Source organism: Nannobrachium achirus (assembly GCF_963921795.1).
Source record: "Nannobrachium achirus genome assembly, chromosome: 10".
Lineage (NCBI taxonomy): Eukaryota > Metazoa > Chordata > Actinopteri > Myctophiformes > Myctophidae > Nannobrachium > Nannobrachium achirus.
This window is the reverse complement of record NC_137819.1, coordinates 42,643,980-42,667,647: the sequence shown is the minus strand read 5'-3', so window position 1 is coordinate 42,667,647 and position 23,668 is coordinate 42,643,980. Positions and strand designations below refer to the sequence as shown.

At 42.4% G+C, this 23,668-nt stretch overlaps 1 protein-coding gene across 1 annotated transcript; it reads right to left on the bottom strand.

Annotated features, from left to right (window-relative positions):
- Positions 1–8,261: 8,261 nt before the first annotated feature.
- Positions 8,262–21,381, bottom strand: LOC308293073 (putative methyltransferase-like protein 24; the record flags this gene model as incomplete). Its single annotated transcript, XM_080735503.1, has 5 exons — positions 8,262–8,570; positions 11,671–11,986; positions 12,598–12,740; positions 17,180–17,275; positions 20,956–21,381. 5 exons carry the CDS (start codon positions 21,379–21,381, stop codon positions 8,262–8,264), a joined length of 1,290 nt encoding a protein of 429 aa, XP_080591629.1.
- Positions 21,382–23,668: the final 2,287 nt, after the last annotated feature.

Below are 23,668 nucleotides of genomic sequence, written 5' to 3'. Positions count from 1 at the left end.
TTAAGTTTAATAATTTAGGCATACAAGGTGGTCCCTGGGTAACTTACTGAGGTAGGATATCGTTGCTTTCAGGCAGAAACCTCTCATCTCCATAATTGGTCCTTTTGTGTGTTTTCATGGCCTAGTCCTGTGGGGACTAGGGGGTCCGTTTAACCACTTTACTGATCAACATGCCCACAACAGAAACATTTAACAGCACAAAATTCTTGTATGAGGTTACCGGCACAAAATTGTTTCAGATGGGGGTTCACGCATTCCACGGCCAACTACATTTTGGGGCCCTTGACATGAAAAGGTTTGAGAACCACTTGCCTAGTCAACAGATAGCCACACTGCCACAACTGTGGAATCCAACACATATAAGCGTGAAAGCCCAACCAAACCTGGGAATAGGTAGGCTATAAAACCTCCTGAGTGAAAAATAAAAACACATACCATGGAGCGATGACTAAAACAGTGAAGCATTTCTCATGTTAACTCAGTCAGTCAGGGAATAGTTTTGTTCAAACATAAACAAAACTTTGAATCGTAGCCTAAATAGGTCAGACTATGTTTGTCAGCAGCATTTGTATCGTGATTTGTAGTCAACACATACCTTTAGAATAGTTCGATTTAGAAAAAAACAAAATGTTGAATAGTAGCCTATTAAATATGTGTCGATTAAATGTACTATATTAAATGTGAAATACAATTCATTATCAATTTACAATTTAGGGATTTAGCAGACGCTCTAAATCCAGAGTGACTTACATAAGCAAGAACAACACAAGGTATACTGTACATCAAATGTATTGAAATAGTAGTTTAGGATCGTAGGTAAACCAAGAAGTAAGCCATCAGTCTAACAGTAGAATAACCTAAATAAATTAAAACTATACACACTATGACCTGGCTTCTGTCTATCAGTGAATAGGCCCAGTTGTCCTGCTGCACATAAAAACATACATGTATCATCATCCTGACTTTACAAACGTCATGTTCCTGATCCTAGTCTAGATCTGGACTGCAGGGATATAAAACACAATTTTACTCATTTATTTCAAACATATTTATTAGCAGCTTTGTTTTCAACAATGCAACATTGCCATGAAATGCATCATTATTTAGCCTGTGTGGCTAGATATCACTAGGGTGTCTTTGAAAGGGATAGTAATACACATGGTAGCAACAGCAAAATAAATTAGAAATTTACGGTCAGGTGTTGTATTTCAATATGTTTTTAATGCAGAGTTTTACATTATTCATGGTGTGTGTTATGAAACTGGACCATTGAGCTGTGTAAGAAGAATAGGACACCATGGAGAGTGCACATTAGTGGCTAATGTAGTGGCTCGTTTTACTAAGTTGCCACCATTATGTAGGTTGTAGGCTAATGTTTGTCTACATGTTGGCAACTTCAAAGTAAAATGAATCTAAACATTTAGCACTCAGGATTGCATGCCTGGCAACAAAGAATCTTGTAGAAAATAACAGGAAAGTACTAAAGTAGATTAGAAAAGTGTACATTCCTTCCTGCCAGTGAAGGTATTTACCCAAGTATTGCACCAGTAAAGAGTTTAGCAGAGCACTAGTTTGGCAGCCTGCCTTCACATTGCTCCAAGCTTACTGTTTTGGCATTTATGACAAATGATAAAGTAAAACCAATTAAACCCTATCGTCAGTGTTTTGCTGCCCTCCCATCTGACTGCTTAACGGTCAGATGGGTAGTTTACTTTGAGTTTATATCACAATGATACAACTAAAGTTTTAAAGAAAGACATGACATTCGTTTACATACATTTTTAAATACAAATGTTATATTATCCACAACTATTTTGGTGCTCTGTGATGGAATTTTGGATCATATTCCATATGGATAAACAGTTTTCCCCAATCATAATAAAATACTCCACACACAAGAAATGATGAATGTCCACACCAGGGAATATGCGTTTTTGTGTTGAAGTTTAGTCAGAGTTCAAAGTACTGTACAAGTACAGTATAGAGCATTTTCTCACCCATAGTTTCTCTGAGTGACAAAGCATAATGATTCACAGATATATGGAGTTTACAGAATACATTAGTCACATTCTGATTGGACAATTAAACATAACATGGATGGGATGTTGTTGTGACTGAGTCTCATGGACTCAGAAGCCAAGGATGTAGAATGTTTTGGCGTTTTTATTATCCCGTGTCCTGGACACTTTGACATTTCTGGTCAATCTTTCTGTCCCTGAGTGGGGCAGATTCTCGTCTCGTGCATTAGTTATCAGATCAAAACATCATGGCATTGACTTTTAACACTGAGAATGATATCTATACCATGTTAAACAACAATAACATATTTTACTATCAATTCCCTCCTGAGATAGCATTTGAAGTGTTAAATGTCAAGGCAGCATAAACAACAAGGGAAGAAAACATGGGTTAAACTTTTTTCTTTTTTTAAGTATTTGAAACAGAACATAATAGTTGAACAGTTTAAATCAAAAACATTTCGATAGATTTTAAGAGGAGAGTCAAAAGAACTGTATATTTTCCAAAGGTATTTAAGTCAGAATATCATAATTGAACTTTGTTTTTTTTAAAGTAGAGGTAAAAGATTTTTATTGTCTTAATTATTAATTATTATATATATGTATTTTACAAAGGTTCAATGTGTCCAAGATTGATTGGAAATTATCCATGTCAAGCATATGGACTTTTCAATCATCCTTTTTGACATTTCCACTTTGGACAGACATGTAGTGAAGTATGTGTCTGTCAAATCATTCTCAATTATCATCTCAAAATATCTTTATCTGTAAGACAAGGGAAAAGACAGGGACAAATCAATCCATACTGTAAGGCAATAAGGTATTTATATATAGAAATTAAATTGAAATGTTTAGATACATCACCAAAAAGGGGACACAAGTTGTGTCAGTTTGTTCTGTTAGGGGAAACAGATTAACCCTGTTGAGGATTGGAATCAACTTCACAAAATGAAATATATTTAAATGGGATGAAATGAAAACAAAATGAAATATGAAAATATGAAATCAGAAAATGAAATATGAATTCAGAAAATGAAAATATGAAAGAAATAAAATTAAATGAAAAAATATTAATTCTAAATATTAATTCTCCAAACACATTCCCTCCCGTTTGCCACAGCCAAAAATATTGGGTGTGACAAAAATTGTTTTGTTTGGAGGATAATTTGTTAAAATATGGTTAAATGAGAAACAGATGGTACCGAGGTACAGTAGGGTACCGAGGTACAGTAAAGGACAATGACTCTGCTCACTGTCAGAGTTAGAGTGAGCTTCCAGGCCTGTGAGGGGGGAAGTGTATCATAACAAGATAAGGTTTTCCCAAAACAATAGTTAGCGAGGCCTGCTGAAAGGCTCTCTACTGAAAGTGTCCCAGAGAGAGAGACTTTAAAGAAGTAAAATAATAATAATAAAAATACATAACATAATCATAATGTCATTTTTTTTTTTTTCCATAACGTGTAATCCCGTATAAGCCCAGTAGGGTTGTAATAATTGTGGAATTTGACTGAAAAGGTTTGAATGGAGCCCAGCCATCTAAATTGTTTTTGGAACCGTCTCAGCCTGCTTTTACTCAAGTAAAGAGGATAAAGTATTACCAAAAATAAACCAACATGAGAAATTAAACGTTGAGTAAAGCAGGGCTAGGCCTCTTCCATCCTTAACCCATACTGCAGTTTATGTGTTAAGAATGGTAAAAGTAAATGTTTTTGGTTCCATAAGATGTGGTTTAAAAGAACAGGATTACTAAATAATAAATCTCACACACACAGACCCTCTGACCTTGAAGGCCTGTCTTCTAGCAGACTATCAAGTCAGTTGTTTACGTTCTCTGCAAGAGGAACGGTTTTCAGGATATGGTGTTTTTCACGACAAAACAGGAGGACAGGAGAAAATGGGTTAAAATAAAATAAACAGTCATGAAATTAAACTGGTTAAAATAAAATTGAAATAAAACCGTCAGTCCGTCAGTTAGTCAGTCAAGTTGGTTAGCGAGTTAGTGGAGTTCCTTCCACGATACCTGTCTATCCAGGTCGAGTCCGTCCTGTCCCCTAAAATGAAATAAATAAAGTAAAAATAATCCCTACCACATTGGTGAAAAAGAATTAATACATTAGGGAGAGAAAAAAAATTATTAAGACGTTAGGGGCATCATATATAAACATTCAAATAAACCCAAGCGTTGGTTGTTATCAGTACGAGTGTAGTCATACCAAGAGTGAATGAGATCCCTTTTTAGAGAGAGAGAGAGAGAGAGACAGTCATATGTGTAAATAATTCCTAGTTTTGCAAACCAGGCAAGTGAGTTAGAACACAATACAGAGGGAGAAAAACCCAAGACAGATTCAAATATAACCCCAGCACATTGTTATCAAGCCCTGTATTAGAATGTAAACAGTAGATTATACAGAACAAGAGCGAATGAAACCCATTTTTGAGAGAGAAAGAGAGAGCAAGGTCACACAGAAACTGAATCGGCTCGTGGCCTCTCAAGGTAAAAATAAGAAAATGAAATAAAAAACAATTCCAGCAATCCCCTCATAGTTTTTTTTCCAAAATAAAACAATAATAACACATAGGCCGTGCCAGCCTATAAGCAGCGTAAGCAGCTCACGCGAGCAGCAGGCATTGAGCAAGCAAGCAGCATAAGCCAAGCACATATTGTACCATATTGTACACAGAAGCAGCACCGCTCACTTTATACTTGGTTTGATTTTCCTGCTTTCATAATAGACAAACCGAAATGTAACCAGGGGAGGAAAATTGGATTAGAGATGATTAGACAGACAATATATCAAAAACATTTAACAGATGGGTTTGTCAGTCAGAACTTGATTTTTTTTTCTTTTTTTTTCTCTCAGAAGTCGTACTTAGTCAAAAGTAAACAAAATATATAGTACCATTATCTCGGGCGTCCCCAGGGTCAAAAGAGCGTTTGTTCTTTTCGGGACATTGTAATCCATGACAGTCACGTAGCAGATCTACAAGCTCACAACGCGTCCCATCGCATTGTGAGTGAAAGGGCAATGCCAGCCAGGTTCGGCTGGGGGGGGGGGGCTCTGTCAAGCCCTTCAGCATCTTGAAAACATGGTTTGCGTCCTCTGTTCCTTCCTAATGAGGTTTGAACATCCAGTGGTATCCAGCAACACATCCAGTGGCAATAATGTCAGCTTCGCACATATCCATTGAAATGTTCCAGGAAAGGTTTTAGGTATTGCTGGTAAATGGGAGTTCCCGATGATCTTCCAGAGTGATGTGAGGTCCGGGTTAAAAAAAAAGGTTCTAGGTTTAGATTGTAACATCTCATCCGTGTGTGTCCAGGATTTACACGATAAAAACACTGCTTCTCGGAGCAGGGGGCTTTTTTAGCTTGAATGGTCATGTTTCTTAAAAATGTTCTTGGGAGCGTTGAGATAAAAAGCTCCTGTATTCAACATCTCAGAGTCGCCTGAGACGGAAATAAAATAAATAAATAAAATAAGATAAGACTGAGACGAAAACGAAGACGTGTAAGCGTAAAGCATGAAGATTTCCGTCAGAACGTTCTGTTCTGGAACATAAAGGAAATCTACCAATTAAAATAACCACGCTATTTCTTATGTGATTAAGTAGCTGGAATCAGCTATTATTAATAAAATAACCACGCGATTTGTTATGTGGTTAAGTGGCTGGGTTATGCACTGGCCAAGAGATTCTCCCTTCAGAACAATTGCTTTTGTTCTGGGTACACTAAACAAAATCGTGTAAAGATTTCCTTCAGGACAGAAATAACTTTCGTCCTGGCAACACTAAACTGGAGTCTCGTGCTAAATAACACCAACTAATAATATGGACAAGCATGAATCTGTGACCAACAGTCTGCTATGTCCTCAGAACAGGAAACCGCAGTCCCTATTCTGTTACTCAAACGTGCAACGAAAAGCGATAAAACAATAGACTACAAAACATTAAACAATAAAAATGCAGCTGTGTTAAGAGCTAGCTAGACTCTTAAGACAGCAGGTATAAACGTATGACCTGGGTTCTGTTGAATTAGGACAGTGTGTGAGAATGAAGCCCGCCTCTCAAGTCTCTGTGAGAGAAACTGTCTGTGTCCGGTCCCTGGTGTGGAACGCTGTGCCAGAGCCAACCCTGGCTGCCTCCATTTCGGCTTTCTTCAGACCGTTGTGAGATTTTATCGATATGTTGATGTGGGAGAGAGTCATCATATCCGAATTCCTTTCTCCATATGGGCAAAAATGGTGCAATTGTGGGGCACCTAGAAACAACTGTTTCATTTCCTCATCGTCTATCTTAGCCGTTACGGCTGTTATCAGTTCATTCTCCAAGCTTTGGAGAGAGGCTTCAAGCTCAAAAATGGTGCAATTGTTCCGTTTGTAAAAAGGTTGTTTAGATTTCGGCAGGTGTTTTCTGCCTCCCTGTGCTCGGGGCGTCCCAAGGTAATTTCTCCTCGCGCAGGAGGAAAAAACGTGTGGGAGATAGTCCTTTCCGTGGGAGTCAGGGGAAACGTCTGATAATATCCCCGGCTGGTTGTTAACTGGTTCTAGCAGCGGAAGAGACCAATATCTCCTCGGAGCTAATCCGGCTCGAAGGACCATTTGATGGAATTTTGGATCATATTCCATATGGATAAACAGTTTTCCCCAATCATAATAAAATACTCCACACACAAGAAATGATGAATGTCCACACCAGGGAATATGCGTTTTTGTGTTGAAGTTTAGTCAGAGTTCAAAGTACTGTACAAGTACAGTATAGAGCATTTTCTCACCCATAGTTTCTCTGAGTGACAAAGCATAATGATTCACAGATATATGGAGTTTACAGAATACATTAGTCACATTCTGATTGGACAATTAAACATAACATGGATGGGATGTTGTTGTGACTGAGTCTCATGGACTCAGAAGCCAAGGATGTAGAATGTTTTGGCGTTTTTATTATCCCGTGTCCTGGACACTTTGACATTTCTGGTCAATCTTTCTGTCCCTGAGTGGGGCAGATTCTCGTCTCGTGCATTAGTTATCAGATCAAAACATCATGGCATTGACTTTTAACACTGAGAATGATATCTATACCATGTTAAACAACAATAACATATTTTACTATCACTCTGCCAGTTATTTAAAAGGACCCACCAGTGGTCCTTGGTCAACAGGTTGGGAAAAGTTGACCTATATATCGTTTCTGTTGGGTAGAAACCTCATATTAGGTCCAAAACTGTTACTTTTCAGGTTTCAAATTCAAGAAAAGCAAAAGTAGCAGATCAACAAGCTCGAAATCCGCTACTTTTGTGTGACGCTGTAGTATGTCAAGTAGGGTGTTAATTTACAAAAAAAGAAGAAGAAAAAAGTTAGAATGTGGAGATAGAGGTCTCCAACTCCATCCTTGGTCAAATCAGACAGCTCTGATAGCAGCCAGAACACTTCATGGGTGGAGGCAGAACTACCTGCAGTTGCATGTGCCTCCACCAGAGGGAGAGCCACTGCAACAGGATCATTAGCAGTGGACTTTGGATGGTAGTGTAAAACTGTCTGTCTGTGTGTGTGCATGCCTGCGCGTGTGTGCGTGCCTGTGTGTGAGGTAATTCGTTCTTTTTGGTCAGCGGGAATGAACTTGGTCACTTCCCCAATCGTTTGTTCCTTGAGTCACTCAGTTTCCTCCGTGTGGAATGCCTGTAGTGATGTCAGGTTCAGTCAATGGCAAGATGCAACATTTTGATTGACTGAAGAGAGATGTTCTTCTTTCGCCATTGGACTGAACTACGTGAGGAGGGCGGAACATCATTTGAAATAATCTTTTTAGTGAACAGAGAACGAAATGACTTGACTCAAATGAACGATAGTTCCCAGTGTAGTCACTGTAGTGTGAGTGTGTTCAACCCCTTTTCCACTGGGGTTGAACCGGTTCCGTTCTTTTTTTTTCTCTTCCACTTTCCACTGAAAATTAATTGGTTCAGAACCCTAAAAGTTGGTTCGGAACTGGAACCAAAAATACTTAGTTTCTCCTGCACTGAAATGGGAACCAAACTGGGCGTGTCACTATTCTACAGGTTGGAAGTTGCAGATGCAAAAAATAATAAAAAATGGAGCCGGTTCACAGCCGGGTCTGTGAAAGCACCAAGGTTCCAAGATGCTAGAAGGAACCAGTTCTAGAACGAAAGTTCCTTTTGTGGAAAAGGGGCCTGTGTGCGTGCGTGCGTGCGTGCGTGCGTGCGTGCGTGCGTGCCACTGTGTCACTGTGTCAGTGTCTCATGTTGACCCAGCTCAGCGTGTAGGAGCTGTGTGCGTTCTCCACGGTCCGTTTGAGGACGCTCCGGCCCTCTCCCCTGGGCGCGCTGTGGACCAGCCTGAACCCGCAGGCTCTGAGGCCCTGCAGCACGCTGAACCAGTAGCGCAGCACCTCCTCGTCGGCCCCGCCCACCTCGAAGCCCGCCCACTGCAGGTGGGCGGTGGCCACCAGGTGGTGCACGCTCCACAGGGTCTCCAGCTCCAGCCAGTTCTGGAACACCCTCCACTCTGCACTGAGCAGGTCCGTGTACAGGAAGTCCACCTGAACACAGCACAGGGGACAGGGAGAGAGAGAGAGGGAGAGAGAGACAATAGGGAGTTTAAGCTAGGCGGAAGTACAGCTGCTATGACACAATCGCCGTAGCAGTCAAAATCGTTAAGCAAACAGCCATCGGCGACGCGTTCCCACCCCTTTTACAGAACTCTTTGGTTCCCATGGTGACGCGTCTAGACGTTGTAGACACTACGTGGAAAGGAAGTTTCTGCCGTAGTAGGAAGGGCTGAGACGGCAAGCAGGTTTATCTGTCGAGCACTGATCCATTTCCGGTTACCGGAGCGGACTGCCAACGCCGTCCTTATTGAAAGTAAAGTCTCTACTATTGAAATATTGCTGAATCAATCTTTATTGTGACATCATACTAGTAAGATGGGTGAAATGACGTCTTTGCGCATTCCAACCAATCTTCATAAATTGTAAATGGTCCTTACTAATGCTCATGATAAAATGTCTGGCTAATTGCTGCTAGATAAAAACTGTTCAAAAGCGATATCCCAAGCTGACCTTGTAGCCCACATACAGTTTTTCTAACTGATGCAATATGATGTATTATAATCATATTTTTTTTCATGTCAATAAAGCCTCTTTGAATTTAACTGAATTGATAGAGAGAGAGATGTTGAGTAACGAAGTCATGACGCCACCTTCTCATCCCCCGGTTGAGGTAATTTCTCTATGGAGAATTACACTGAGTCATCTTAAAATTGTCACATATAAGCATTGTGGTCCAAAAATGGTCTCTGCGATATTGTCGGGGAGATGGCTCTGTATGGTTTATGATAGTTAGTCACTAATATTTGATATAGTCTGTTTCTGGTGAAAATGTAACTAATTCGGCGACAGTAACATTAGCGCTTTCTTACCATCAGTTGATTCTTCATATCCATATGAGTCAAATCGCTGAGATCATTTGTTTATGTTTGGAACAGTTCTTATATGACGCGATATGAAAAAAGTCTATGGGAATCCAGAATGGCGTGGAAAAAAACAGGAATCAGGTAGGATGTGTAAATGACGCCAAACTTTGCTGCTCTATTGTCTTAAATGCAAGCACATTGAAATGAAAAAGAAATGCATTGCCGTTTCCTTTTGTTTTTATTGAGACAGATGAGGAAAGCTGAGAGGGAGACAGCATCAGAGACAGACAGTAGGAAAGCTGAGAGTGAGACAGTGTAGGAGAACTGAGAATCTTTATTCTAAACGAAAAACTAAATTCAAACTGTGATGTCATGGTAATATTCAGAAAATGCCAGTATTATATTGTGCAATCCCCACTGTCTCCCAGAACGTATTCATATCTCATAATGAATATGCATTACACTGCAGAAAGAAAACTTCTAGATTCTAGAAGCTTCCTTTCTGGCGTGAGATGGAATACTCTTCAATGTCTGTCATGTCGACATGTCTAATGTCGATGCACAGCTTTGGCCATAAGTACATAGGCTACTGTAATTATACACCTTTTTCCCATCAATGGCCTTTTTGAGCGGTGGTCACAACGCTCCTATACGTGGCCGTGTGTGTGGGTCTGTCTGTCTGTTTGTCTGTTTGTCTGTCTGTCTCCGGGTATGTAGCCTGCAGTGCAGTAACCTTTTCTGACCACACATGTTAAGGGAGGGGCGCTGTTGTTCAGGATAGGCCAGGCATAGGCCAGGCACACTCACACACAAACACACACAGGGGGCACACACACACACACACACACACACACACACACACACACAGGGGGCACACACACACACACACACACACACACACACACACACACACACACACACACACACACACACACACACACACCACCGCTCAGTTCACACGAGTGTGATTTTTTATTTTATGTTTGTTGAGTTTTTTCTCCAGTCACCAAAATGTAAATTGAAGTTGTCAGGTGCTCTTTTGAAGAGCGATTTTGAAGGAGGGTAGGGAGTCGCAACGCAGACTTTGATGAAGCAGATTTTAGGGTAACACTTTACTGAGTTTTCTCCCAAAATGTATGCTGTTTAGCATTTTTGCCATGCACTATGGGATCTGTAGTCGCAGTCGGTAGACTTTTTAAATCAATTCATGCTTTACAAAGAATCAAAACAATAATAGTTCACTCACTGTCTTCAATTGCCAATCATAGTTAGAAGCGTGTAAGTTTAATAGGCTACTGTTCTGAAATTAAGGGTGTGTCCGGAAATGCGAACTCAAGCACTGGTGTGCCATGTTGTTCGTTTATTCGGTGCACTCGGTGCGGTGTCGTTCAAAAATCCAGCGCACTGCGCACCGGGTGAGGTGAGTGCGTGCACTGAACGACCCTACTCAGAAGTTGGGGTTTGGCAGTGTGGTGTTTTGATTGGTTGGTTTTCATGGCAGTGTCTCCAGCGCTTCTCAGCTGTGAACAATAGAGGAAAAGCAACTGTGTTTTGGGGCGAGCGTTCTGGGATTCATATCAAGAGTCAATAGGCTAAACCAGTGATTCTTAAAGTGGGGTCCGGGGACCCACCAGGGGTTCTTCAAGGGGGTTCCCGGCAAAATTACTGTAGTTAATATAGCATCACAATGCGTTTAACTACTTTAACCCTATTTTATACTTTGTCTGTTTTGGAAATGTTTTGAACTATCTTAAAAACATTTATAAAATGTGGTTATAATTACAAAATAGTTTAACACAAAATGTTCTGTTCCTTTGTCCCTGGCACACAGTCCTTCCAGATGAGATGTCCGTCATCAAACACATACCAATGCGGGGGTCCTTGACATGAAAATGTATCAGAACCACTAGACTAAACAGAAAACACTCCCTTCCTTTCAACAGCATCTAAACTAGACAACAATATGTGGGCTCATAGCTCCCTCTTGTGGCCGCAGCTCAGCTACTACAGCAGTGCAGAGTCACTGGCACTGACTTTGAAAGAAAAAAAAACTGTTGCCATGGCAGCCAGGGATGGCTCAGAGCCCTGTTGCTATGGGAACGTACCAGAGTAAAGTGAGAGTCAGTTCTTTGTGGGTAAGATGGGGTGAGGGGGCTGCAAGGTATGTTTGTTTGTCACTGACTGTGTGTGTGTGCGTGTGTGCATGCGTGTGCGTGTGCGTGTTATACCGTGTGATGTCCCAGTGCCTCCATGATGTCTGCCAGTGTGCGAGAGACGCTACCCAGGGTGCCTACTCCTCCTCCTCCCCTCCGGCTCTGCCGCCGCTTGCGTCTGGGCGCCGCTCGCCACTCCAGCCACATCTTGTGGTGTCTGACCTCGCCTCGGGCCAAACTTTTGCCGCCAGCAGCAGCGGCGGGGGAGGACTGACCGCCGCCGTGACCGGTGGACGCGTCGCTCCTCGAACTCCTCCCGGGATCGAATCTGTGGACCTCGCACCCCAGCCCTAATGCGGTCTTCAGAAAGTCTGCATCTCCCCCGTCCATACTGGAGAGAGAGAGAGAAAGAGAAAGAGAGAGAGGGTGTGGGAGAGGGAGAGGGAGAGGGAGAGAGCAGACAAAGAAGGAGACAGACAAAGAGAGATGCAGGCCGGCAGGCATACAGATTGTGGGAGAGTGTGTGGGGGAGAGAGAGAGAGACAGACAAAGTGAGACAGAGAGAGATACAAAGAGAGAGAGAGAGAGAGAGACAAAGTGAGACAGAGAGACATACCGTACAGAGAGAGAAAGAGAGACAGCAGGACAGACAAAGAAAGATACAGACAGGCAGGCATATAGATGTATGAGGGGGAGAGAGAGAGAGAGTGAGTGAGAGTGAAATACAGCAAGACAAAGACAGAAAGACAGACAGGCAGACAGAAATGATATTAAAAAAATGAAGCCGATAAGTTGTAGGGAGATCATTCTATGCATGATTAAATATGCATTACGTTGTTTATGCCAACTCTGCCAGTGATATGAATGAATAAGCATTGCATCACACACACGTCTCTCGACTCTCACACTCACACACACACACACACACACACACACACACACACACACACACACACACACACACACACACACACACACACACACACACACACACACACACACCTGAAGGAGTATGCAACACATGGCGAGTGTGCAGCTGGAAGGAGCCAGTCCTCGGCGCACAGCAGCCAAGCCTCTGCGGGTCCTCCAGAGGCCTGGGGTGAGGCCTGGGACTGGCCTGGGACCAGCACCCTGGAGCAGTTCACCTGCAGGCGGGGGGGACACCACAGGCAGCCACGGCACCACAGAGACATGGTGAAACAAGTCAAGTTAGGAAGGAATCAAGTGGTAACATTGTTTTTCCAACGTAACATAATTTATTGTAACTGTTTGTGTTTTTGCTAAATTAACACCGCTACTTGATCATATGACATTAAGACAGTGTCACACAAGAGCATCAAAAGCAGCAGATTCACAAGCTTAGTTGACAGAGACAATATACTATATGGGATCAGATATAGCTATATATATCTATACTACGATGTATACATCGTAGAGGGCAACATGTTTCAAACAGTCAAATTAAACCATATTACTACTATCTCACAAAGGTCTTTTTAAAACAGACTCAACTGTTGAACCGATATTTATGGTTTATTAGATTAAATAAACAATAGTGAGTGAGAACTGTCCAAATGTCACGGCAGTTATCATTATCCATAAATAAATAGTACAATGAGATGATCAACACCAAAGGTTGATTTATTTATTTTCTCGTGGAGAGAATATTCATTTTTGTTTTGATGGACAGACATACTGTATCTGTGTGGGAGTCAGTGAAGTGGAGGCAGAGTACCAGGCAAACCCTAGTGGGAATTAGTGATCTTGGGGGGGGGGGGGTGCATTGCAGAGGTCCTGACCTCCCACCCACAGATGAGGGTTACAGAAACAACAAATCATGGAGGATTCTCTCTCTCAATATTACACTTAGTGTTGCCAAAAACTCCTAAATCCCCCTTAACTTTTATATTTCGCCTCGAGTCGAGTGGAAACCTCAAATGTGCAAAACTGTTACTATTTAGGATTGAAATTCAATAATAGCAAAAGCAGCGCAGATCCAGCAAGCTGGAAACGCTTCGTGCCACGTTTAAAGCTTGCGGACCTGCTACATTTGATGCTTTTGTGTGATTAAGTGGGCATTCATTTACCAAAAAACACAACAATGTAGTATGCCCGACAGCAACGATTTCAAACTTAAATTGGAAGTCATCACAGGTTATTGGCGAATCATCATATCGCCTGAAAATAATTCACCCTATGCCTGGGTATGTATTGCAGTGTGTACTAGTTTAAAATGTGTTTATAATCGCCTCATCTCATCAGAAATGGCTCCAGGTCTGGTTTCACTCCCAACCTCTCAGATCTCCTGACTCAGAATTAGAATCTGAAACTTATTACAAAAGTGTGAGGGTCAGATCTCTTGCTCTGGTGCATCTGTTGCTGTGATAACAAAAAAACAATTTACCAAGTTTGTCCAACAAGTTACACAAACATACAGCACCGCACTCTTATGCAAAACATCTTGCAGAACACACATTAATACAGACTCCATATTTTAACTTTTTGTGTTTGTTGTGGAAATTGAACATTTGAGAGAATGAAGAGTAAAATGCTATTGTACATTTTAGAAGATTTATTCAATACAAAAGGTGACAATAATATGACAATAATTCCTATGTAATATTAGCCTGATTTCAGACTCAGCTCACGCTTTAGTCTGAAACTGTGCCCTATTCTGAAAGATTTCTGGGGGAGGGACTTTTGTGCAAGCGTGCACGCGCGTTGCCGCGCGCGAGTGATCGCGACGCACGGTGATCGCGACGTACGGCCGCGGTGTGTGTGTGTGTTTGTGTGTGTGTCTCTGTCTGTGCCAGTGACTGCTTCCACACAGAACTGCGACCAGAAACATGTGATCAACATTAACAGCTTGGTGAAATCAGCACGCGTCGCGCATGTGTGTGTGTGTGTGCCTGCCTGAACTTCGTTTGAATCGTTTCAACTGCTGCGCGGATTGGATATTCTTTAGACCCACCCCACCCCCCGCGCTCATTGGAGGAGCCACAATTTTTGGTTGGGAAACAGCCGATGCATTTACTCAGCTCCAGACCAGAGAAACAGTCCACTCTGAGAGTGGGCGGGTCTATGGGCTGGAACCAGGCTAATGTAATATAATAATGAGAAAATAAGAGTGAAGAATAGAAAGAAGAAAGGAGAAAGGAAAAAGAGATGGAAGAAGGAAAGGTGGACAGGGTCCAGTTGTCTCGGAAGGCAACAGGAGTCTGACACCAATCTGGATGAGGGACAGCTTAAACAGGATACATACACATTGTTAGGATATATCTGAGGACTGACATTCCTTCTGTCAATTCTGCCTGATCTGCGACTAACCCTGACCAACTGCTGCATGGACAAGTGTTCCATTCTTATCGGCTGAGAATGGAAGGCCCACGAGAAACAGTCTCCTTGCGTTCATAACACCTTATAACTTGTCGTCTTGCAGTCTGGGTCTGCCGCTTGCCTACAGGGGAATAGCTAGTGTACTTGACCTTGCTGTATGAGCCTGCTTCATAACTACAGGGTGTAACCTCGTAACTGAGGGTGTTCTAGACTCATAAGACATATATCATACTCATTTACTTCCCTGGCTAGGATATTACATTCATAACATCAGCATACAGCCACATATTAATGTAACCAAAGTAAGATGAATATAAATATATAATTAATATATCAATAATCGATAACTCAATAATCGATAGATCAATAGCATAAAGTGTTTTTATTTGTTGTAAATTAACTCCTTATTTGATCATACTACTACAGCGTCACACAAAAGCATCAAAAGTAACAGATTTGCAAGCTCAAAAAAATACACAGTGCGAAGCAACACATTTCAAGCTTGCAGAGAATTTGAATCCCGAAAAGTAACATTAACAACAGACTACTATTGTGTGTGTAAGAAGCAGGGAGAGGGGTGGAGGGGCTGAGAGAGGCACGATTTATCCCAAAATGACAACATTAACACATAGTTTCACCCACTTTATATAACAAGCAGACAGCAGAGTACTGTAACTGTAGCAAAGTTTGGGTCCAACTTGTGATTGGACCAAAACACAAAGAAAGAACGGCCTCAAGACACAGCTGTGTTTGTGAGTGCTGTTGTAAATAGTTTTCCTTGTCACGCCGTGCCGTGTGGCTTCTGACTCCACAAGCAGCGCTGTACTGTTGCCTGTGAAGTAAATAATAATGAAAAGCATGGTGGTGCCGTTGTGTCCGTGTTGTTTGGGTAAGAAAGGAGTTATTTGTGAGCGCGACAGAGCGGTCAAAATGTTTAGGAAACAAAACATCAAGATGCGTTGTCCATTAAACCACATGAACTCTAGTGTCCGTAGTATTCTGGGCATGTCATAATATAGGCAAACATTAAGCAAAAATAGCTATTCGTGCACCATATTGACATTTTGGCTGATATCCGATTAACTGCATGATCCAACTGACCAATACAGACTCCGATAACGGTGTTCCAATACACTGTACGTTTCCAGTAGGTTTTATCTCACACCTGAGTGTCAAGGTGATCAGATGCAGACTTCTAATAAATAGTGCATTCTTATTATCTGATTTATTAGGCCTACTGAAACACATAGTTCAAACAATGTAAATGTATTTTTATTTAACAATTTCCTCAACTTATTGACCCTTTTTAAAGCTTCTCCAAATAGCACTGATTGAATCTGCAACCTTCATCATCACAAAAGGCTTCTTTTTTTTTTTTTTTTTTTTTTTTTTAGATTTGTTTTGGGGATTGTATGCCTTTATTGATAGGACAGTAGACTGACAGGAAATGGGGGGAGAGATGGGGAGTGACACACAGAAACGGTCGTCGGGATCGGACCCGCAACACGCTGTCAGGCATCAGAGCCTATGTGGTATGCGCCTGGACCGGTAGGCCTATATGGCTGTAGCAAGGCCAGGCAGCAAGGTAGGTAACCCCCGTAATAACTGAAGTATGTGTTTCTTATCAAGCGACAGGGCTGCTCCGGCTGAGGCAGTAATCGTGGCCTCGGCGTGTAGAGTTGGGCCTTCCATTCTCAGCCGCTGTGAGTGGAGCACATGTTCAGACGGCCAGTAGGGTCCTTCCATTCTCAGCCGCTGAGAGCGAAGACGCGCATTTCATATAGTATAGCAGGGGAGACCTTCAATTCTCACATAGGGGGAATATGGGTTTTGGTCGGACAAGAAGAACATTAGTCCTCCCAAATATCATAACAACGTGTATGTATCCTTGCAGCGTTCTGTATTTAAACTCTCAGATCAGGGTCAGACTCCTTAACCTTCCGACCCACATCGGAAGCTCTCTCATCTTCTCACCACTTTCTCTCTCTCTCCTCTTTACTATTCTTTTTTTTACCAATACACGAAACCTATTTGCCGAAAATAGCCGATCTACAAGCTCTCAACGCCTCGCAGCTGCGAGGCGTTGAGATTTGCTATTTTTGGCTAAAGTTCGCCCCAGAATAGGGATGCGAGGGTTCAAGTTGTTCATTTAAATTAAAAGAATGATCCTATCACAAAGATTTGGATAAGGGTTCCGGACCCCCTGTTGAAGACCCCTGCTGTAGGGGGTGCGTCCATGCACAGGTACCTGGGGTGTGGTCATGTAGGCCATGAGCCTGTCCAACTCTGCAGTGAACGACGGCTCTCCTGCTGCCCAGGACTGTAGCTCCAGTTGGCCTTGTCCCTGTACACACACACACACACACACACACACACACACACACACACACACACACACACACACACACACACACACACACACACACACACATCAATAATTTCAATATGTCCTATGTGCGGACCTGAGAGGTCAAAACATTGCATAAATAATGTATAGGAAGAATGCACAGGAGTGTGTGTGTGTGCGTGCGTGCGTGTGTGCGTGCGTGCGTGCGTGCGTGCGTGCGTGCGTGCGTGTGTGTGTGTGTGTACAGTGCCCCAGGCAAGCATGTCACTGGCTGCACTGGGGGTCACGGTATGTGACCTGCCTCTTTATCCCCCTATCTACCTACCTGGGGGTTTGGAGGCAACACACACACACAACACACACACACACACACACACACACACACACACACACACACACACACACGCACACGCACACACACACATATACACACACACACGCACACACACGCGCACCCATGGAGACCTTGGTGCTCGTGGGGGGAAGGGAGGGGGGGTGATGATTCATCACAAGACTGAGAGTCAGAGGAGTTAGCCTTGGGCGAAAGAGAGAGAGAGAGAAAGTGTGAGAGGACGTCAGAGGTGATAAGCAGAGAGGGGGGGGGGCACACCTTCACACAGACGGAGGCTGAAGACTTTGACAGCATGTGACATGAGGCAGAAAAAGGGAGAGAGAGAGAGAGAGGGAGAGAGAACAGCTGTCACATCTATGTGATCCTTGGTCAGTCCTGCCTTCACCTGTACCATCATGTCAGCAGATAATAACATATGCTGGGTCTCTCTGAACTCCGTATGACATACTGCAGTGGTTCGCTCAAATTGGGGTCCGGGGACCCCCAAGTGTCCTCGAGGGGGGGTTCCAGAGGGTCCCCTGCTAAATTCATCATCACCTTTATTCAAACTCGAAATACAGTTGAGGTGCAAACCCTCATTTTCAGTGTAGCCGAGGTAACAATATAGACACAGTCCAAATCCATGGAATCCAAGGAATTTAACCCAATTACAAAATAATAGTGCTAAAACAGTACCTAAAACAAGTAAACTGAAACAAAATAAATGACTTAAACCAGGTGCTGTCACGGTTGGAAGTGCTAAGGAACATTGCTCCAAACTGACCAAATGGTGGCAAGGAGCTGATTTTTGAAGACTTTTGAAGCTCATTCCAAGAAGTTGGGCCACTGACAGAGAGAGCTGCCAACTCTGTCTGAGCAAAAGTCACTAGAGCGTCGTAAGAAATATAGCATCAACATCCGTTTAAGCACTTAAACCTGACAGAAGCAACAAATCTAATATTTTCTTTTTAAACATTTTAACAACACAGATCTTGTATGCGGGTGTCCCTGGCACAAAATATTTTCAAATGGGAGTCAAATACATATCAATTTGGGGGTCCTTGACATGAAAAAGTTTGAGAAAGACTGAATGCTGTGTGAGAAAGCGCACATAACGTCACTGTCAGTCAGAAACCTTGTGTCTCCAAGTTTCAAATGTGTATGTTTTTTGGTAAATTTAAGCCCTACTTCGTCATACAAAGGTGTCACACAAAAGTAGTGAAAATAGCAGATCTACAAGAACACATCGTTGTGTGCTGTAAATCGTCTATTTTCACTATTTTAAATTGTTTTAAAAATGATTTTAAAAAAAAGGAAGGTGTTGGACGTACAGGGTTTCCACCTGACAACAACGATAAGTAAAGGAAACCAACCAGTTTCGTATGCATGATTAGGCCACTGGCCACCATAACTCTGACATGATCTGGCAACACCCAAATTTAGAACAAACATGGGAACAAAATTCTCATTCTACTACTCTGCCACCAACATGTGGAATGCCCTGACACCATCCATTAAAGGATGTGTAACACTGGTTTCTTTCTGAATTGGCCTGAAAAAACAGGAGACCACAAGGGGAGGTAAATGTTAAATGTAAATCTAAAGGAGAGGTCATTCAGTGCCGTTTTCTTTTCCTTTTTAATTTTTTTATGATGAATTGATGAATTGAATACATTGGAACACAATGGAGACAATTAAGTCCCCAGGACGTTTTTGTGTTATCCTTTTAGCCTTAATGTCTGACTGTACCACATACTGTTTACATTTCTGAATAATAAAGCATACAACCACTCAATCAAAAACTCTGAGAGTGTACAAATGGATCCAAATGGACCCGTAAGGCTCCACTTGGTTCCATTTGTACCATCAAGAATTACAGAACTGTACGGGTGTCCATTTGTACACTCGGAGTTACAGACCTGCAAGGGTCCATTTCTACACAGAACTGTATGTGTCCAGTTGGTTCCTATAATCCAGGGGTCTTCAACGTTTTCAGGCCAAGTACCCCTTAGTTGAGAAATAGATGAAGCAGGGACCCCCCCCACAACCTGTTAATAGTTTCCATATAGTTTCAGTGTTTAACAGCACAATTATCAGTGTATGTTGGATTCATGTCAATTTGCCGTCAATACTTAATAAACTTGACCTTTCACTCTACTTGGTCTGCTCTTTTCCCCCAATACATCAAAGCTCTTTGCCAAAAATAGAATATCTACAAGCTCACAACGCCTGGCTCTGCGAGGCGTTGTGAGCTTGTAGATCTTCTATTTTTGACTACATTTCTCAGATTATGGACAATAGGGATCAAGTGGTTAATATAAAAAAATATATATCACTCAAAGATTTGGAGGACCCCTTGTAGTAACTCTGAGGACCCCCTAGGAGGTCCGGGCCTCCTGTTGAAGACCCCTGCAATAATCATTTTGCTGCAAGTGTCTCAAGGAGTCCTGGGGGTCCCTGGACCGCACTTTGAGATGCACTGAGGAAGCACACATAAGTACAGGCTGCACATTTTAACATTATCCCATTAGCGCTGGTATGTCACCTAACTAAATGATGGCTTCTCTCTCTCTCCTTCTCTCTCTCTCAATTAAATTATATCATAATTAGTTTTATGGGGCCCTACAAACTGTCTCTCTTTCTCGCTCTCTCTCTGTCTGTCTCTCACCTTTCTCTCTGTCAATTAACTTGAATGTAATGACATTTATTAGCCCACCAACCAACTACTAACACTGTGTGCGTGCGTGCGTGCGTGCGTGTGCGGTTGGGGTTATAGGATAGACATTTAGAGTAATAGTTTTAGGGGTTAGGGTTGGAGTTATGCATGCTTTCATGGTATTGCATGTTGGTGTCAAGCATCTAAGGGTTAAAATGGGCTGGCAACAAAAAAAAAATGTTAAGGTAGGGTAAGTGATTTTCTTTGGTTCAAATAAGTGTTGAAATTGAAAGCACTATATTATACTACTATATTCACTATATCCATTTTTATCCAATCAGGATAGGGAACTCATTCAGGATAGGACAAGTGAAATTGGAATTGATGACACAAAGAAATGAGCGGACAAAATTGGAACTGTAACACTATAAGAATGAAGCTGATAAATGGGCACTCTCCTGACTGGCTGAAATGTTGTCACCTACAGTATATGAAAATGTATTTTCAGTTGATCAAAAATCTGGAGGGACACTGAACAAACATTGCTATAATGATTGCTATCACAATATAGTGCTTTAACCTTTGGTCCAAGTTTGTTTTAACCAAAAATATATCACCTTACCCTACCTGGCATTGGTAATAATAATATGCATGTGACCTGCGTGTGTGTGCGTGTCCATCTCTCCTTACCTGGCGCGTGGGCATCTCGTTCTCATCTTCATATCTGAGGGCCAGGTTCTCCTCCTGCCCGCCTCTCCTCCTCCCCACGCCTTCATCACCATCCTCATCTTCCTCATCATCGTCGTTGTCCAGATGATCTGGTCCCACGGAGGAGGAGGCCGCTCCCCCGCGGCGTGGAGGGCCGCTCCTCTTCTCCGGCTCGATGCTGATGACAGAGAAGGAGATGGCCGGCTCCTCCTCCATCTCCCACCACCCTCCAACAACCACCTCTCCTCCTCCTCCCCTCGAGGAGGAGGAGAAAGGAGAACCCAGCCCGTGGAACCCAACCAAGAGCTGCAGGAGCAGGATGAAGATGAGGACCGGAGGGATGGAAACCAACCCCGTGCGGCGGAGGGACGTGAGCCCGGCACAGGACAACGTCACCGCCCCCCGCATACCGCCGGCTGCTCCGCTGCTGCTGCTGCTGCTGCTGCTGCTGTTTCAGGGCCGGTGGACATTATTATCTCCTCTAACAGAAAGCCTCCTCTCAGTCCTCTGCCACCGTGGGAGTCGACTTGAAAGTGAGACAGAGAGAGAGAGAGAGAGAGAGAGAGAGAGAGAGAGAGAGAGTGCCCTGGGGTTGCAGGAGGAGGAGAGTGACTCTCAGGCCCAGCTGGAAGGAACACTCCTCCTTTCTTCTCCCTTTCAGCCCTCCAGGCTCCAGGGGTCAAAAACTAAAAAACAGTGGCCGGGTCGTGTGAGAGACTTTGATGACTCATCGGCGCATTCCTTTGGGTCAGCAGTGGCCGTTAAAAGTGGACGTTTTATAGGCTAATATTAGTTGTCACGCGCCGATTCAGTCATTAATGATGTCCCACGGTCGTTGTGTATGCCTAGTTGGTTGGCAGCCAACTGTCACTGCTGGTTATTGACTGTAAAGAACAGTTCTGTCATGAAGAATTGAATAGGCTACATAGGACCACAATGGAAACAAGCCCTCAGGGCCTTTTGTACTTTTAGTGTTATCCTTTTAGTGCCATTGTATAACCTCCTCAAATGAGTACAAAGGACCCCAATGTAAACAAGCCATAGGGCTTTCTTGGGTTTAAATCCTATTAGTAGACCTTGTATCTGAACTGTAGTCCTGTGCTTTTCCTATGTGAATAAAGTTCTAATAAAGTATTCAATCAATTGCAATAGTAACCTATAGGGCCAATAGGTAATGAATATGTAGTCTTAAACTTGGATCAAGACTATCATAGATGTATTTTTTTATCGAATCTGATACGAAAGCAAAAGTCAGACTCGTCTTGATCCAAGGCTAATGTAGTCCAAATGTGTGTAATTACTGCATGATCTGTTTGTGGGTTTTTGAAAAACCCTTAGGGCATTATTATGTTATCCTTTTAGCACCATTGTATAACCGTAGCCTACCACTGTTCTATTTGCAAACTGTTAATACAGTTAATAGGCCTACAGTCAAAAACAGCTACGGTATATTCCAAGGTCTTAGTTACTGAAACTCTCATTCTTTTGGACTATGGGGTCTAGTGTTGATTTGGATTTGTCGTCATTTTCTCTGTGAGGAAAGTAATACTTAGTTTGAGACGTTATAGCAGCCTTGTTGTTTAAAGGAAGAATATTGTCTCTGTCTCTGGAAACCTCATATGTCCAAAACTGTTACATTTCAGAATTGGAATTCAAAACCACCTAAAAGTAGTGTTTCCAGCTTGTGGATCTGCTACTTTTGCTTTTGTGTGACACTGCAGTATGATCAAAATAGACAAATAGGTTGTTAATTTACAGATCGTAGATCGGCTGTTTTCACTACATTTGTGCGACGGCCTTGTATGATGAAGCAGAGCTTTACTTTGCGAAAGAACGTACACATTTGAAACTTCGAGATACGAGGTTTCCACCCAACAATGACGATATGCTGCTACAGTATATATATATCATATAAATTATATATGACACAGATGGTTTCTGGGTCTGAACGGGTTTTATAGGAAGAATATTGCCTTTTTTCTTGTCTTCCTTTAATACAGAGCTGTTGAAAGAGCTTCCAATTCCTTCCTTCCGTCCTCCTCTCCTCCCACCAAGCAGAGGAATGTCACACGGCAAACACAAAGTCCTCAGGCCACGTCTAGAGTCTGTTTAGCCAGCCAGCCTGTTGACAAACTGTACACAATACAACAACACAGTACACAGCTGCACCCGCAACCCCTCTCCCTTCTAGTCACACACACAAACACACACACACGCACGCACGCACGCACGCACGCACGCACACACACACACACACACACACACACACACACACACACACACACACACACACACACACACACACACACACACACACACACCAGTGGTGGATAAAGTACTACTCACATTCTTTACTTAAGTAAAAGTATCAATACTGCAATGTAGATGTACTCAGTTATAGTCCGGAATTCAAAATGTACTTGAGTAAAAGTATGAAAGTATTGGCATCAAAATGTACTTAAAGTACCAAAAGTAAAAGTACAAAATGTTTGAAAATAGCCGATCTGCAAGCTCACGACGCGTTGTGAGCTTGTAGATCGGCTATTTTCAAATAGCCATGGTGTAGAATAGGGCTAAAGTGCATTAATGTATGTTTTATAATATAATCATTTATATCTGCAAAGTAATTAGTAAGTAAAGTTATCAAATAAATGTAGTGGAGTAAAAGTACAACATTTGGATCCGAGATGTATTG